Raw genomic sequence first — 16,393 nt, forward strand, 5'->3', positions numbered from 1 at the left:
GCTGCTGCTCTCCCCCCTCCCGGCGCTCGGGTCGTCGCGCCCGCCGCTCCTCCCCCTCGTGCAGCCGCTCGGCCGTCGGATCCCCCTGGCGGAGGTGGAGGAGACCTCGCTGCTGAGCGCCGGGAGAGGGAGGGAGGGAGCGAGAAGGGCCGCCGCACCGCCCGCGCCGCATGATGTGGATCCCGCTCCTGGCGTGCCTGGCTGCCGGGCTCGTCTCCTTGCAAAAGTGCCAGCGAGGTCCTGTCCCGATCCTGGGGGCCGCGCGGCTGCTCGCTGCCGCCGTGCCGGGGTTGTGCCAGCGCAGTAAGTGGGGTGGGGTGGGGAGGTTAGTTAGGGTTAGTGTCCTTGTTTTTGAAAAGCACCTGATTCTGGCCTGTGGCGCGGCGGGCGCTTACCTGGCTGGCTCGTGGGGGACTCGGTGGGACGTCTTCATCCCGAAGAAACGACACTTCGGACCGGGCAGTTGACGTGACTGCTTAGGGATGCGAGCCTCTGGGGTTCACGGACGCTTGTAGTGATGGTGACTAAAGTTTGCAGCCTTTCTGGCAATCCTGAAGAGTTACGGTCGGAAGGTGGTGTGGCCGTGGCTCAGGGAGCAGAAGAGAGCATCCTCTGGAAAGGCTCGGAAAGTGGGTGGTCTGTGAAAGACCTCTCTCTGCCGGTCACTCAGAAAGCAGGCAGTCCTGACCTTGATAGACTGTCCTGACGCCAGTGTGAAGCAGCTTTAGGTGTTCACCTGTGATTTGGGATACCAATGTGGTTTAGATGCTGGACTGTGTACTGTTCTTCTTCTTTAAAAAGAATGTTTCTAACTTCCAAAAACGGAGGGGTGTGTGGCACTTTTAAAAACTGTCAGATTTATTGTGGCATAAGTTGGCTTGCAGTTTTAGGGCTACTGATCCAGATATATTTTTTTCCTACTACCCCTACATTCATGAACTTTAAATCATATTTATTCTGCCTCTCCAGGAACCTGACCAAGGTGACCTACAAAATAAAAACAAAAATATTAAGAGATATTAATTAAAATCTAGCATTGAGACACATGGAGTTACTCCACACAAGTATGGTAGAGAATGTTTTAAGGGGCAATGCAGCTTGAAAACATAGTGTGGGGAGATTCTTAAACTGGGCTGGTATCATGACCCTTTGTTCCTAATAAATTTCATTGTAACAACTTTTAAGCAACTGTTAGCCCTGCATTCAGATCTTCTGCTTGCCTGTTGAATGCTGGCAGCATCCTCCAAGTGTGTTTGATCCTGGTTGCTTAGTCAACACTGCATGGGTGAGCAACAAGATTGTTGTGGAAAGTCAAAAGGAAAAGAGGAGCAAAATGGACGTTGTTTCTGTTCTCTGACAAGTGTAGCATACCTTGGAACAGCTCTTCCATGGACAGTGGACTGTTATTCTCATGTTGGATAGAGTGAAAGCCAGAGGAGCAGCTCATAAACAGGACAAGAGCGTTAGATTTTCCGATTAGGTGTATTTTGCTTGTTCCTGAGCCAAATCTGTGAGAGTTAATTGTTGTTTCATTTCTCTCTCTATCATTCCCTGAAATAGTAATAATAGGGGTGGAGTCTAACAGAAGCAGTGATTGATGCTTTGTTAGAGTGCAGCCCTAAATAGAATCACACCCTTGTTGAGCCCCACTGGATTTCGCAGGGTCCAAATTGGTTTGGGATTGCACTCTTAGTTCCAGAGACAGAAAATAGGTAGGTGGATGTGGTTTTGTTCATATAAGGATATGCAGTCTTTCATGTTGCATGGGATTTGTAATTGAGCAGATCAGAAGGGCAAGCTAATTTTTAACTGTTGAAAAGAGGCTTTGTACTAGTGGGAATACTTTAATTCTTTCAGACAGAGCGTGGCCTAACTACGGAGAACTTCTTACACTCCTTTTACTGCCACCATCATTTTTTGTGGACATTTACAATATGAGCAGCTCCTTGTGAGTTGTCTCTTGTGGCTGTCCTGACAAAGGGGAGTGCGACTGTGAAGTTTGTGTGGGGCACCTGCACAAATAAGATGTGTGGGGCACCTGCACAAATGATCTTTGCCAGTGCTGTGATAATTCTAAATAAAGACTGCATTGTTGCATATTTTACATAATATTCCAGTGTGGAGCAGTGAATAGGGTGCTGGGTTTGGACACAATGGAACGCATGTTTATGTTACTGCTCAGATGGGATATCCACTGCATTGCCTTCTACAGGTCATTTTCCATGATCCACTTGGGAGACTTTTTAATAGGGAGAACAGGAGAAAAGAGCTGTGGTGCCTTCTGTATATTACTATATAATCTTGACATCTGTCTATTGTCTTTTCATCCCAACCTACAAGAGCTCAGGGCACTGTAAGTGGGTCTCCATTCTGCCCTTTCAATTTCATTTCAATACCCCTCTGATGTAGGTTAGGCCAAGAGAGATGAATGTCCCATTTGAGTGGGAATTTGAACCCAGATTTCCTGAAGCCAAATCTAACTAACAGTGGTTACACATACACCTTAGCTGCGTCTCAGACACATACCTAAAGCTCTTGTATGTGCATTGTTTCTGTGATAATTTCAATAGGGAGTCCTATAATATGTTTCAGGGGTTCAAGGGAGTTGTGCATGTTCAGATTTAGAAATTATTTGGCCCTTTCCTATTACCTAGCCTTACTCTATTAATATAATGAGAGTAGCAGCCTGAGTAATTCAGTCTCATCAGAGCTTGGAAGCTTAGCAAGGTCATCCATGGTTAGTACTCGAATGGAAGACCACCAAGCAAGACTGGGGTTGCTATGCAGAAGAAGGCAATGGGGAATTACCTCTACTTAGTTACCTAGAAAACCCCATGGTCTTGAGGTCACCATGAACTGATTGTGATTTGATGGCACATAGTTATTAGAATGAGAGTAAACATTGGTTGTATCAAAATAAAAGAGTTCAGTAAAGCCTAGAGACTTCATCCAGCATGAGCTTTCATGACTCAGAGGTTATCTCAACAGATGCATTGGACCGTGTATCCATCAGGCTAATGCTTTTATATTCACAACAGTAGGGGGGGGGAGTGCAGAAGATGTTACAAAGAGGAGCCGGTGTAAAATGAGATCCAATAAAAAGAGTAATCGGTTTCCTCACAGTGGGTGAGGACCACTTCTAATTGTTGTTAGACAGGGGAAGTAGTATAAAATTTAGTACAAGAGAAGCAGATATAATAGGAATTTACAGAAGGATGCACAAAATATTATCACCTCTGGTCTGCCTGAGTACATGAGGAGGGACAGGTGATGGAAGCTGAACTCCATATTTAGGGACCTGTCAGGACTATTTTTTCTAATTCTTGGTCTATGTACAATAATGTATCACCTCGAAGTCTCAGTGGAATGGAGAGAGGGAACTCTGTTTCAAGCAAATTCTTACTTTATGGGTGTCTCCCTCACAAAGCCAAGCTAGAAGGTGAAGTGCTAGGAGTGTCCGGAATTCACTTGTTTAGGGCAAATGTTTAATGCCCAGTATTCTAATTGTTGTGTTTTATGTTTTTGTATGCACTTTAATTGTTTTAATGATGAGTTTCTTGTTAGTCTCAGTGGGTTCTAAGATGTGATTTTGTTAAGTATGTTTTAGTTTGTTAGCAGTCTTAGTGGCCCTTATGGGGGGATATAAATTTTATCTAATAAAGACTTCAGTACTTGGTAAAGGAGATATACCATGTGATCTCACATGGAATTCACTGCCACAGGAAGTGGTGGGTGCTACAAGCATGGACGGCTTCAAAAGGGAATTAGATAAGCATATGGAGCAGAGGTCCATCAGTGGCTATTAGCCACAAGGTATAGCTAGGGGCTCTGGGGCAAGTGATGCTCTGTCTTCTTGGTGCTTGGGAGGGGGTCAACAGTGGGAGGGCTTCTAATGTCCTGGCCCCACTGCTGGACCTCTTGATGGCACTGGTATTTCTGGCCACTGTGTGACACAGAGTGTTGGATTGGATGGGCCTTTGGCCTGATCCAACATTGGCGTCTCTTATGTTCTTATGTTCTTATCTCTGTCCCTGGCAGGCCCGTAGCCAGGATTTTTTTAAAGTCAGGGGGCATTTAAATTTCTTAGGGGGCACTGGCTAATCAATTTAATCCAGGGGAGAAGGCTGTGACACCCCGGGCTATATGGGAAGTCAGGGGGCCTTGCCAGCAAGTCAGGGGGCCTAGCCCCAAGATGCCCCATTGTAGCTATGGGCCTGGTTCTCAGAAACCTTCTAATGGAGTGAGGCTTGGTAATAAGCTGATATGAATGGGCCATATCTTTCTTTGTTGTCCAGCCCCAGAAAATACAGGTTTCTTTTCCCCTTGATCTTCAGTAACAAAAATCCATCACAGTTGGGAAATCATGCATATGATGCTACTCAGGTGCTATGTTTTAGTCCAATGCTATTCCAATGTATGATAGCGAGGGTGCCACAGAATACTGCTGGGCATATGACTGGCTTCCAGATGGATGTGGTTCAGTTAAAGATTACAGTGGGTACACATGGTATTCTCAGAACTCAAGCTAATTTAGCTTGCAGAATTAAAATTAGTAGTTCTTATAATCAGAGGTTATGAGAGCTGTGTTTAGTTGCTTATCTTTGTTTGTGTTTATTGACCTAAAATGGGACTTTATTAATCTTAGATGCTTGTTGCATAACATGTAGTCCTACGCATTGAATTTGCATGCCAAGGTAAGCCTGGAGTTAATTTAAATGGTCAAATGAGTTTCTATAAATTGTTGCACACTTAATGTCATGTTCAAAAGGTTCACCTAGCACTGTAAACAGAAATTTGCTGTATTGTTTAACTTCACTGCTTTGCTTTTCATTTTGATTTTATATTTGAACTTGGTGCAAATCAATTTCAAAGCTCTATCAATAGTAAGTTTATAACACGTCCCAAAGGCAATATTTCAGGGCGGTGAGTAACATTAGGGAGGCATTATTGGTAGTTGTCCTCCGCCTTTGATGTTGTGTCCAGTGCTTATTGATACTTGCTAGGCTCTAAAATCTCTCAGGTTTCAGTCTCTAGCCTATAGGCTGAGCAGAACAGATTTTGGAAACTTTATTGTATTGTGTTTTACAGCCTAATTTTGTAAGCCACTGCACCATAAAAACTAGGCAAAGGCTTATCTCCCCCTCCCCTTCACAGCTGTTGTGTGTTGTGTTTGTTCCTAACTTGTGCTGGGGGGGGGGGAGCCTAGGCAGAGACAGCAGAGCTGAAGAAAAGCTGTTCTTCAGCTTCAGAGACTGCAAATACTTTGCTTCACTTCAGTCTACTGGTTAGGGATTTTTGCCTTACTTCAGGTCAATGGCTAAGATTCAATTCAGAAATCTATACCAACTTTCCTGGGCATGTGCTCATGCCAACTCATTGAATCAAGCTAAAAAAAGCTTGGGTAGGGATCACACTGCCAATTTTAAATTGGCTATATAACCACATTCAATAGCTTGCAGAACCCAAATAGCTCTTTTCTTTCTGCTAGAGCAGCTTTGAAAGTTCCATAGAATTGGCAATAGCATGTGTATAGTTGTTTTTATTTCTAGTATCCAAAGAGAAACTCCTTTCTCTTCCCTATGCAAGTTCCACCCTTCAGATGTTACAACAGACCAAGGGTATACATAGAAAATTTCTTTAGCACAGTGCAAGGTCTGTTAATTGTCACAAGTCACTGGCTTGATTCTCTTCAATCTTCATGTTATCTTTTCCCTTATATTTACCACCTGATCTTTTTCACTGGAGATGCTGGGGATTGAACATGCGACCTCATGCATGCAACCCAGTACCTTCGACCACTGGGCCATGGGCCTTCCCGTAGGGCACAGCAAGGACTACACATGAGCCTGGGCATAATGTTGTGCACTTTTGAACTAATCTGTAATGGCTTTAATCTGTCCATTTAGTAACAATGCAGTTAGGCTTAAGACATAAATACAGCTTTAATTTTTCCATTTTACAAATACATTTGGAGTCTAGGCAGGCAGATAGGCCTTAAAACAAGATTCTCTGCAATCTTCATGTTATCTTTTCCCTTATATTTACCACCTGATCTTTTTCCCTGGAGATGCTGGGGATTGAACATGTGACCTCATGCATGCAACCCAGTACCTTCGACCACTGGGCCATGGTCCTTCCCGTAGGGCACAGCAAGGACTACACGTGAGCCTGGGCATAATGTTGTGCACTTTTGAACTAATCTGTAATGGCTTTAATCTGTCCATTTAGTAACAATGCAGTTAGGCTTAAGACATAAATGCAGCTTTAATTTTTCCATTTTACAAATACATTTGGAGTCTAGGCAGGCAGATAGGCCTTAAAACAAGAATCAAGCTATTTCCCCATCCTCACCCCCACCACCCAAGGCTGCATTTCATGCCTTTATACAGCATCTGTTATCTGCCTTGGTTGCAAATATGGGGTTTGAAACCAGATTGATTTTTTCATTAATGCATTCTGGGTATAGCCTAAAAAACCAACAAAAAGTGAAGCGGACAATTCTTTGAAGAAGCATTTGTGTCTTTGAGCATTAGGATGGTGGACAGAATGCTGGACTTGATGGTTCTTTGGTGTGATCTCGCATGGCTCTTCTTATAGTGTTATAATTAAAAGGGTTGATAACTCATGTTATGAATTCTTCCTTGGGATATGTTTTCACTTTTTTTTCTATGGACACTCTACAGACACAGACCAGGTGCTCATTGTCAAGTGAGCCCTTTGCAGAGTGCTGAAAAGAGTGTAGATGCTGTACTGAGAAAGGGCTGTAAGGATTTTTTAAAAAAATTACTTCATTTACATAGCCTTTCTTGCTGAAATTCAAAGTGGGTTATTCTCTCTGTGTGTAAACAATTCAAGCAGATAGCACAAGACACCCCATAAATGCAGTAGGATAGTGATAATCACTCAGTGGCTCAGGAACCACATGTGGCTCTTCTGAGCCCTATTCCCTGATCTAGCCAAACCACACGTTCCCGAGAAGCAGGCAAGTGAGCTTGTAGCTGGCAGGTGAAGCAGCTGCTACTGGAGGACAGGTAATCTGCAAGCTTCCCTGAGCTGCAGGCCTCAGGTAAGTGATGGAAGCCCAACAACCACCTACTCTTCTCCTCAGCCTCTGTCATCTTAGCACGCAGGCAGCTGCTAGGAAGAGAGCAAGCTTGTCGCAGAGAGGAGACTGCTAAACTACCACCATGGCAGATACCTGGGAAAAGAGAACGAAAGCTGGCTTCATGGAGTGGTAGTGATTTACTCCAGAACCAGCCGGTTCTACTCTGGGCATCTTGGCAATTTCACAATCCCACCCATTCTGCTGTGCTGTGCATCAAGCTGAGGATAGAGCAGGATTATAAGCAATGTTCGTGCAAACATCTATGTTATCTTTGTGTTCAGTGGGTAGATGTTAAGATCTTACAAGGTTTGCTGAGAGCCAGTTTGGTATGAGAACCAGTTTGGTGTAGTGGTTAAGTGCTCGGACTCTAATCTGGGAGAACCGGGTTTGATTCCCCACTCCTCCACTCACAGCTGCTAGATGACCTTGGCCGAGCCATAGTTCTGTCAGAGCTGTTTTTGAAAAAGAGCAGTTTCTGTTGGAACTCTCTCAGACCCACCTACCTCACAGGGTGTCTGTTGTGGGGAGGGGAGGGGAAAGGAGCTTGTAAGCCACTCTGAGACTCTGAGTGAAGGGTGGGGTATAAATCCAATCTCCTCTTCTTCTTCTAATCTTAAAAAGCATAATTGAAACTAAGGTTTCCAGCCCCCCGCCAGAGGCAGGGGAGTCCCCTGTCCCCCCCCATCAGTCAGCTGTTCAGTGGGGGGACTTTCCAGGAGCAGGCTATATTGCTGGCAACGTGACAACATCATTTCCATCATACCAGAAGTGACATCATCATGTCAGTGTCATCCAGGCAACACTCTGGTATTTGGACAAAAACTCTAAATGCCATTTTTCCCCATAGAGTTTTTGCCAAATGTCAGAACATCTTCAGGACATCCCAGTGTGATTACATCACTTCTGGTATACACTGGAAGTGACATTGCAATGTTGCTGGTGACATAGCCTGGGCCTTCCTCCCACTCCTGTAAAGTCCCCCCATCTCCCACCAGTTTGCAGGACGGACTTGGCAACCCTAACTGAAACAGAACAAGAAATGTTTGTCTGGACAGTGAGTGTGTGGCCTCATTCCTGATCCAGATGTGTAGTGAAAATAAAAGCCAGGTAGCCTGGTTGTGCTGCCCACACTATGAAAGGTCTCTGGTCTGTTTAGGGCTCCTGTTGACTAGTGAGAATACTGCAGCATCATAATTCTCAATTACTGTACATTTTTAAGAATTAAGTAAATTTAAGATTCCACTGACAATCTCACCCTGAACTCTTCATGGTCTCCCATACACCCCATATCACAAACCAGGGTTACTAAGGCCTGATTTGAACATGATGCAAGCAAGAAAAACTTACATAGGCATCTTTGTACATGCTGGATAGCTCATGTGAATACAGCCCTCAGCCTACTATTTTTGTCCTATTAGCATATCAGGAATTCCTCATTTGGGCATGCTAAATGTGCATGTGTAGCGAGTGAGGGTCTGGTTTAAATAAAATGCCAAACATACATGAATATATATTTCTTCTGCTCATATGGCACTGAAATCAGGCCTCATGCTTCCGCTGTCATCACTTGTGTGTAACATCTGAAGTTACCCTACATGTGTGCATATATATTTGCATAAGGAAAGTAACTTTCTGTTTCTCAGCAGCAGGGTTATTTAATGCTGGGCAAAACAAGTCCAGAGAGAAAAAGAGTGCTGCTATTGGAAATGGAAAGGGGGAGGGCATTTCTCCTGGGCTATGCCTACCTTCGTCTTCCCAAGAGAATGTAATTAAGACTAATTTACACATGCTAAAAAAGAGGAATGGGTACAACCATGGGAGAATTGCAACAGGCTAAATAGCAATGTCCCTGACCTGGATAGTCCAGGATAGCTTGATCTTGTCAGATCTCGGAAGCTAAGAAGGGTCAACTCTGGCTAGGGTTGCCAAGTCCTATCTTCATCCCCAGCGGGGGACTTTGGGGGGCGTTCCTGGAGGGGTTGGAGCATCCCAACGTGATGACATCACGTTGGGGCCTGCCTGACAGGGGCGCCTGCTCCCTGCAGTTAAAGGGGCCCCTTTAACTGCAGGGAGCTGGCGTTTCCTCGTGCGCCCGACCTCCGCGGAAGTCGGGCGCATGAAATGCCGGCTCCTTGGCTAGTATTTGGATGGGAGACCTCCAAGGAATACCAGGGTCATGATATGGAGCTAGGCAATGGCAAACCACCTCTGAACCTCTCTTGTCTTGAAAACCCTGTGTGGTTACCATAAGTCAGCTGTGACTTGATGGCAAAAAATCTCAAACAGCAACAAAATAGAAATGGCTGGGAAATGGTCTGCTTTAGTGCAAGGGCTGGATCTTTTCCACACACGTGGCTGTTGTTTTGCATACCTATATTATGCATGCTACTCTCTCTTTTTTCCTTTTTCCTTCCCCCCCCCCCTTGGCATGTATGTTGATGTTAACAGTGCAGCAGATCTTGACTCCTTAGCCCATGTGCTCAAAACAAAATAATTGTGTGCATAATTTGCGTGTTTTTCACATGAAAGTGCTCACTATATAGGAAATTATCAAAAATGTGAAGAGACCCTCAAAGCAGAGCAGTTTGTAACAAGAACCCCCAAGTTCATGATATCTCTCTGTGGTATGATCTGTAAGCTTGAGGCTAAGGTTTTGAGTGGCTTGCATATTTAAGTGAACTCTTGGAATTAGTGGTCAAAATATTCTTGGTAATCTAATTAGGGAAGACTTTGACAAGCAAAACCTACAAAACTGAAATTAAAACCTACACTCACAATCAAAAGCAATACTTTCGGTAAATGTAAATAAACTTCCATGTTTCAGGAAGTTGAGCAATACAGTCTGCTGTGTTTTCCTTCTAACTGAGTTCTATGTAACTGTGGTCTGCAATTCTGCTGATAATAGCCTTGCATCATTTGCAGATATTCAACATCTGGTGTAATAAGTATACCAGATTAAAGCAGTCCTAAAGCAGAGATGCATCTTTCTATTCCATTGAAGTCAATGGTTTTAGAAGGATTTAACACTGTTTAGGATTTCACTAATATTTGTAGCACACTTTTCTTCCATGTGGAGACCCAAAGTGGCTTCGCTGCCTTTATTTTATTCTCACAATTACAATACTATGTAGTAGGTAAAGGTGAGAGTGAGTGAGTCATCCAAGGTCATCCAGCAAGCTTTCATGGCAGAGTGGACATTTGAACATGCATCCCAATCTTCTACTCTAACTACTACACCACTCTGGCTATATTATTGTAATCTCATATGCTATTATTACCTGTGTTATAATATGTGCTGAAACACATCTTGCATTAGAACATAAGAACATAAGAGAAGCCAGTGTTGGATCAGGCCAATGGCCCATCCAGTCCAACACTCTGTCACACAGTGGCCAAAAAATACCAGGGGCCATCAGGAGGTCCACCAGTGGGGCCAGGACTGCTACACTTGTAACCTTCTATATTAGTATGTTTGACTTGCATTTGTATTTTATCCCTTATCCTTGCAGCTTGGTTTGTATTCCTCTGTTACTATTTATCTATTGGGAAACCTTTTTAAATAAAAGACAAACTTAAAAAAAGAAAAGAAAAATACCTCTTTCCCCCTTTTTGGCAGTATGTAATCGGGTAATATTGCCATTTTATTAGAATAGATGGAAACTGTTGGTCAATAAAATTCATGGATCGCTTTTGCTGCCTTCCCATATACAGCTAGCAACCCGGATCTAGAGCTTGTTCTTCAGCCAAACCCTGGTTTTTATAACGTTCCTGAAAAGTTGTGAGAGAAAGTAAACAACTTATTTGTATAATTGCAGCTAATTATTTAAGTTTGTCTTGTCAACATAGTTAAGTGAAGATGGAATGTAAGCCTTAATCTGGGATAAAATGGCCAGCAAAGCATAACACTAGAGCAGCATGTTGAAGCTGCGAGTCCCGGAACAAGTGTCCTCCAGCTTTACTGCCCAGCGACAAAGGATCTCTTGTTCTGTGACTTTAACCAAGGGATAATTACAGTTTAGCTAGGCCAACTGAAACAAATACCTGATCGTTGGATGAGAATGCCATATAGTGAAGTTAGCCAAAAGCATTTCCTGAAGCAACTTGGCTTATCCTAAAACTTCATGATGAAATTATCAAATGAAGTGCATTTCATTGCAAATATAAAACTCTTGTGCTTTGTCTATGATGTGGTCTACATGTACCAAACAAACTAAAGTTCAACTGCTAGCTGTTTATGATAAATGAACTAATTGGCAACAAATAATAACCTTTTTTTAAAGTCTCAACAATCTCAATCTAGGTAACTATTCAGTAGAGGGACATTGCCTAGAAATAAGGCAACTTTTTTGTTGCAAGTGCTGAAAAAATGCTGATGAGCCACCAGACAAAATGGCAGGGAGAGATGAGGGTTGTATTTGGAACCCAGCCCCAACAGTGCAGCCAGCATCTCAGGGTTTCAGCTGGCACTCAGTCTGGGAGGCAATGACAGTTATAAGGCGTGCCCACTGCCTTCTCCTGCACCTTTGGGCCTAGCAGAGCTGCCAGTGCCTTGGTGGCTAGGAAAACAATCTGGCCCCAGGTGCCAAGTAAAATAGCCTGGTATGCTGCTTTCAGCATGTGTGCTGTGAGTTGCCTTCCCCTAACACTGTGTGGAATCATTTTTTGTGTGTCATGAAGTCACAGGTGACTTATGGTGACCCCGTAGGGTTTTCAAGGCAAGAGACATTCAAAGATGGTTTGCCATTGCCTGCATCCACACCGTTACCCTGGTATTCCTTGGAAGTCTCCAATCCAAATACTAACCAGGATCGACTAGGGTTGTCATCCCGCTGATGGGGGCTGGGTTTTCCCCAATTTCAGGGGGCCCAATCCACAGCTGGCCGGCAGGGGGAGCCCCCAAAGAGCTCTGCCATGCCTGATTTGCCCAGTGCAATGACATCACCCCTGGACATGTCATAACACCGGGCATGTCTCACAGGGGATGCTTTGGCTAAAAACTCTATGGTGACCACTTCCAGGTGATATCATTGTGGCCCGCGCAAAGCACACATGCCAGAAGATCCAGGGGAGTGGCCTGGAGCCCCCTCCCCACTGGCAGAATGTAAGGACCTGGCAACCCTAGGATCAACCCTGCTTAGTGTCTATCTGACAAAATCAGACTAGGCTGGGCATAGGTCAGGGCATAGAATCCTAGTTTTAGAGAAATATGATACACTGGATGTGTGATAGCTATCAATATAGCATTCTGTGCAAGACAAATATGGTCTTACACTATTGCACTAGGTCATGCTTTAGAATTAATAAAGGCTTATTATTCACAGGCATTTTCCCTTGCTTTCACCATGCATTTCCGTTGTGTTTTCTTTTTCATTCTGCATTGATTTTTCCTCCCTTCAGCACTCAGTTCACTTTCTGGTCACTGTTTCCCCATATTTTCTGAGAATGTTTTTGTGCTGATTTTTCCCATGTTTCACTTCCAAGCCAAAGGTAATTCAAAAGCATACAGATTCCCTTGGATTTCCCCCAGCATCGTTTTACCACCCCTGGAAGGTCACTCCCTGTCCACATCAAGGTTGTTCTGCCTACCTTGCACCTTCTACCATCCCCTCCCTCATCAGTGTACAAGTTCAATTTTTGCCTCATTTTTTATATTTTTAATTTTTTACAAGCGGCATGAATCTAGTGATATGACACTATTGCTAGTCTCAGATCGCTGAGTCAATTTTTTTTTAAAATGGGAGAAAGTTTAAAAGGAACTGGGTGAGGATTAGTTCCCTGCTGGTATTGACTTAAAAGGGGGATCGGAGAGGAGGTAAACAGCAGAGTCCTTAGTGCAAAAGGAAAAAAAAGGATTTCAGTGCTGCATGCAAGCAGAATAAAGGGGGGAGTGCAGAATGATATTTGACATGAGTTGTAAAAAGAGAGAGAGAGACTGGATGGGAAGCCTAAAGCTTTGAAAACGTTTTTCCCTTTCACGCTTTAGTGAACAAAGTTTGGAGGGAAACCATGTTGGCAGTCTCTGGAAGCCTAACACTAAAATGGTGGCTGAGCCACATGGGCCCTTCTGCAAATGGCTGAAGTTAAGAATCACTTGGGATCAATCCATTTGGAGGAAGAGTGCAATCCACACAGTACAGGCTTTAAAAAGCTGCCAAATACACAACCAGTGTTCAGAATCAAATTAGAAAATCATAAAGAGAAAACCACACAAATTTGCAAGGAAGGGCAGGAAATTAGTGTTACTATGCAACTGCGCTAGGGTTTGGCAAAAATACCCTCTCCATTTTTCCATTTAGTGAAATAAGACTAAAAAAAGCTCTCCAGAGCTTCTGCCAGAGGACTCCTCCCTCATACAAATTGCGGCCCTGTGCAAAGCATGGTGGAGTCGCAGCCGACTTTGCACAGGTGCATGCAAACAGAGACAGACACATTGCCAATGATCACAGCTTGTAATGCCAGTGTCAGTGGGTCCTACCATGCATTCTGTATACTCAACATGTTCCCCCATAATTATAAGAGCGTGCAATTCTTTCTCATTTTTCACAGTGGCTAATAACACAGCAGAGAAGCCCCTAGTGCTCCGCAATATGGAAAACGGCTTCTCAGATACTTGCTAGTTAAAAAAAAAAAAGTCTTGTCAATTTCAGCATCAGTTTTTACCCCTTTGCCTGCCTTCCTTTCTGTTCCCTTTCATTCAACAAACTAATGCTAAAATGCATGTGCAAAACCTGAACCACAAGGATTTAAATGGAAGGCACTTGCTGGGCACTACTGCACCGCTGTGGTAGGGCAATTGCATACTTAAAAAAAAAAACCTTTGGACATCACCCCCCACATTTCACAAGTGACGATTTAGAAAAGTGTGTTTTTTTTAAAAAATGGTAGCTGCAGAATAAATACACCAGAGGAAAAAGAATAGTGCGTAAGGTGGGCACAGAATCCAAAGACAAGAGTAAAGGCTAAGTGCCTGAAAATCTGTAGTAAGATGTATATGCATAATGGGCCAAAGTTATAACCAGCCATATTGACCCAAATATGAATGAATGCCTCTTTAGGCGTCAGTAGTCAAGATTGCTTAACTTAAAATAGATTCACAAACCTCTTTCCTGATCTCGCCAGCTAGCAGGCCACAAACAGGCTTAGATTGAGGGGTTCCAGTACTTGAGGTATTCAATAACTATTCCAAAGAGCAGGTATTCCATGTGGTGGATGTTCTCAATATAATTTAAAACATTTTATGTCACCTTTCCCCACTGTTCAGTGCAAACAGTCAAAACAAAACAAAAATGTGGGTACATGCACACATATATGACAATAAATTCAGCAAAGCACAAACACATAAATGGAAAGGAATGGTGAATAGAACAGGAAATAGAATGCTGAATAGAACAGGAAACTGTTCACCCATTTGCAGAAGATGGGGCTAGGAAAGGGCAAATGAATGGCTATGAGGCAGGAATTCTCTAATTTGAGTCCGCAGTTGAGAAAGCCAATTCCTGGGTGACCTCCTGTCTAGCCTCATATGGTGGAGGCACCCAAAGCAGGGCCTAGAAGATGACTGTCATGGTGGTAGGTTCAAATGGGAATAGGTGGTCCTTAAACTATGCTCTGGACAGTCTGTCATCTATAGCATTATCCACAGCTACTCATTTTGGTTTTCCTTTGTTAAAGTCTTAAGGAAACAGAACACTGTAAAGACATTAAGGGCAGTTGGGAAGGGTGAGAAACGAAGTGATTTGACTACAGCATGAAGTGATACTACTAATCTGTCTTGGTAGAATCATTCTTCACCCCTGAATATTCTGCTTCAGTATTTTTCCTTTTTTTCCTATACTTTGCCAGGCCTGTTGCATCTTACAGTGTCTAGTCACTTAAGAACATTAAAAGAACCCTGCTGGATCAGACCAATGGTCCATCTAGTCCGGCATCCTGTCTCACACAGTGGCTATCCAGTTCCTCTGGAGATCCAGCAACAGGGCATAGAGGTCGAGAACTTCCCCTGATGTTGTCTTCTGGCTCTGGGATTCAGAGGATTAGGGCCTCTGAATGTGGAGGTTCCCCTCAGTCGCCACAGCTAGTAGATATTGATAGACTTACCCTCCATGAATCTATCTAATCCTCTTTTAAAGCTGTTTATTCCTATGGCCATCATGACATATTCTGGCAGCGAATTCCACATTTTAATCACCCTCTATGTATTTCCTTGTCAAGCCTGCCCTGAGCTCCCGACGTAGACTGTGGTGACTCAGGACAGGGGAGATCCGACGGCTCTGGAAGATGAGGCCTGTAAAGAAGAGGGGGAGTGTTGGGGCTTCATATGGGTAGGGGATGGAGTTTGAAGGCACTCCGTAAGTCCCTCTACCTCCGTGCATCAGCTCCCCAGCTTCTCAGCATTCTTCCTGGACTCCTCTCTGGCTGCGTCAGGTAGTTCTGAGCACGTCCTTCCTCCCCGGCCCCTTCGCTTCCCTCTCCTTTATACCCACCTCCCTCTCCTAGCACCGTCTTCCATACCCGCCTCCCTCTCATTCCAGCCCCCCCCCATGATAAGCTCCGACACGGTCCCCAAGGGCTGGGTGTGGTTGGAGCTATGCCGATGGCGGTCCTGTTGGCCTGGGGCTGCGCCGCCAGCGTAAGGGGTGTTGTGTGTCTGGGCATTCGCCGTCAGCCTCTCCCTGGCGCCATCAGCATCTCCTGCTGCTCCTTGAGGCTCTTCGCTTCGCAGTCAGACTGGTCCAGACCGTCATGCCTCAGCTGTACTGATGGGGTCCGGCGTTGCAAGGTCTTCTCGGTCTGTAGGTCTCCTGGGTGAGTTGGTGGTCGTTGGGGTCCCTGGGGGGTGTGGGGTACGTCCCGGGACCCTGAAACCGGGACATTCCTTTTGTCGTTCTGAACCTACTGCCCATTAGCTTCATTGGATGCCCTTGAGTTTGGGAGGGGGAGAAAAAATTCTGTTTGTCAACTCTGTCCACCATAAAGCATAATTCTATAAACCTCCATTATGTCCCCCACTTAAGGCAAAATGCTTCATTTCTTCTCTAAGATATACAAAAAAGGGCCTCCCATGAAGAAATTGTTTTAAGTGGTAAACAGCATAGAAGGGTTTGCAGGGTGTGTGTGGATCAAACGTGTGCTTCACTTTGGTAAGTTTTAACAGAGAGGCAGACCTGCTTATTAATTTTCTCTTTCTTGTGGGCTTCTCTCCCCTCTTACATGCAATAAAAGCTGCTTTGTATATAGAACACTCAGTATTCAGGCTGCATTGCTGGTGCCTTTCCTGCAGCAACAATT

The 16,393-nt window shown here is 44.2% G+C and overlaps 1 protein-coding gene across 1 annotated transcript in view; it reads left to right on the plus strand.

Moving 5' to 3' along the window:
- Nucleotides 1–75: 75 nt before the first annotated feature.
- ITGB8 (integrin subunit beta 8) overlaps nucleotides 76–16,393 on the plus strand; it is a 60,152-nt gene continuing 43,834 nt past the window's right edge. Inside the window, exon 1 of the mRNA XM_015426229.1 lies at nucleotides 76–303. Within this exon, the coding sequence (XP_015281715.1) occupies nucleotides 171–303 (133 nt within the window). The 5' untranslated portion in view covers nucleotides 76–170. The remainder of the gene's footprint in view (nucleotides 304–16,393) is intronic.

The sequence above is a fragment of the Gekko japonicus genome, unplaced genomic scaffold (genome assembly GCF_001447785.1).
Source record: "Gekko japonicus isolate JY-2015 unplaced genomic scaffold, Gekko_japonicus_V1.1 scaffold77, whole genome shotgun sequence".
Classification (NCBI taxonomy): Eukaryota; Metazoa; Chordata; class Lepidosauria; order Squamata; family Gekkonidae; genus Gekko; species Gekko japonicus.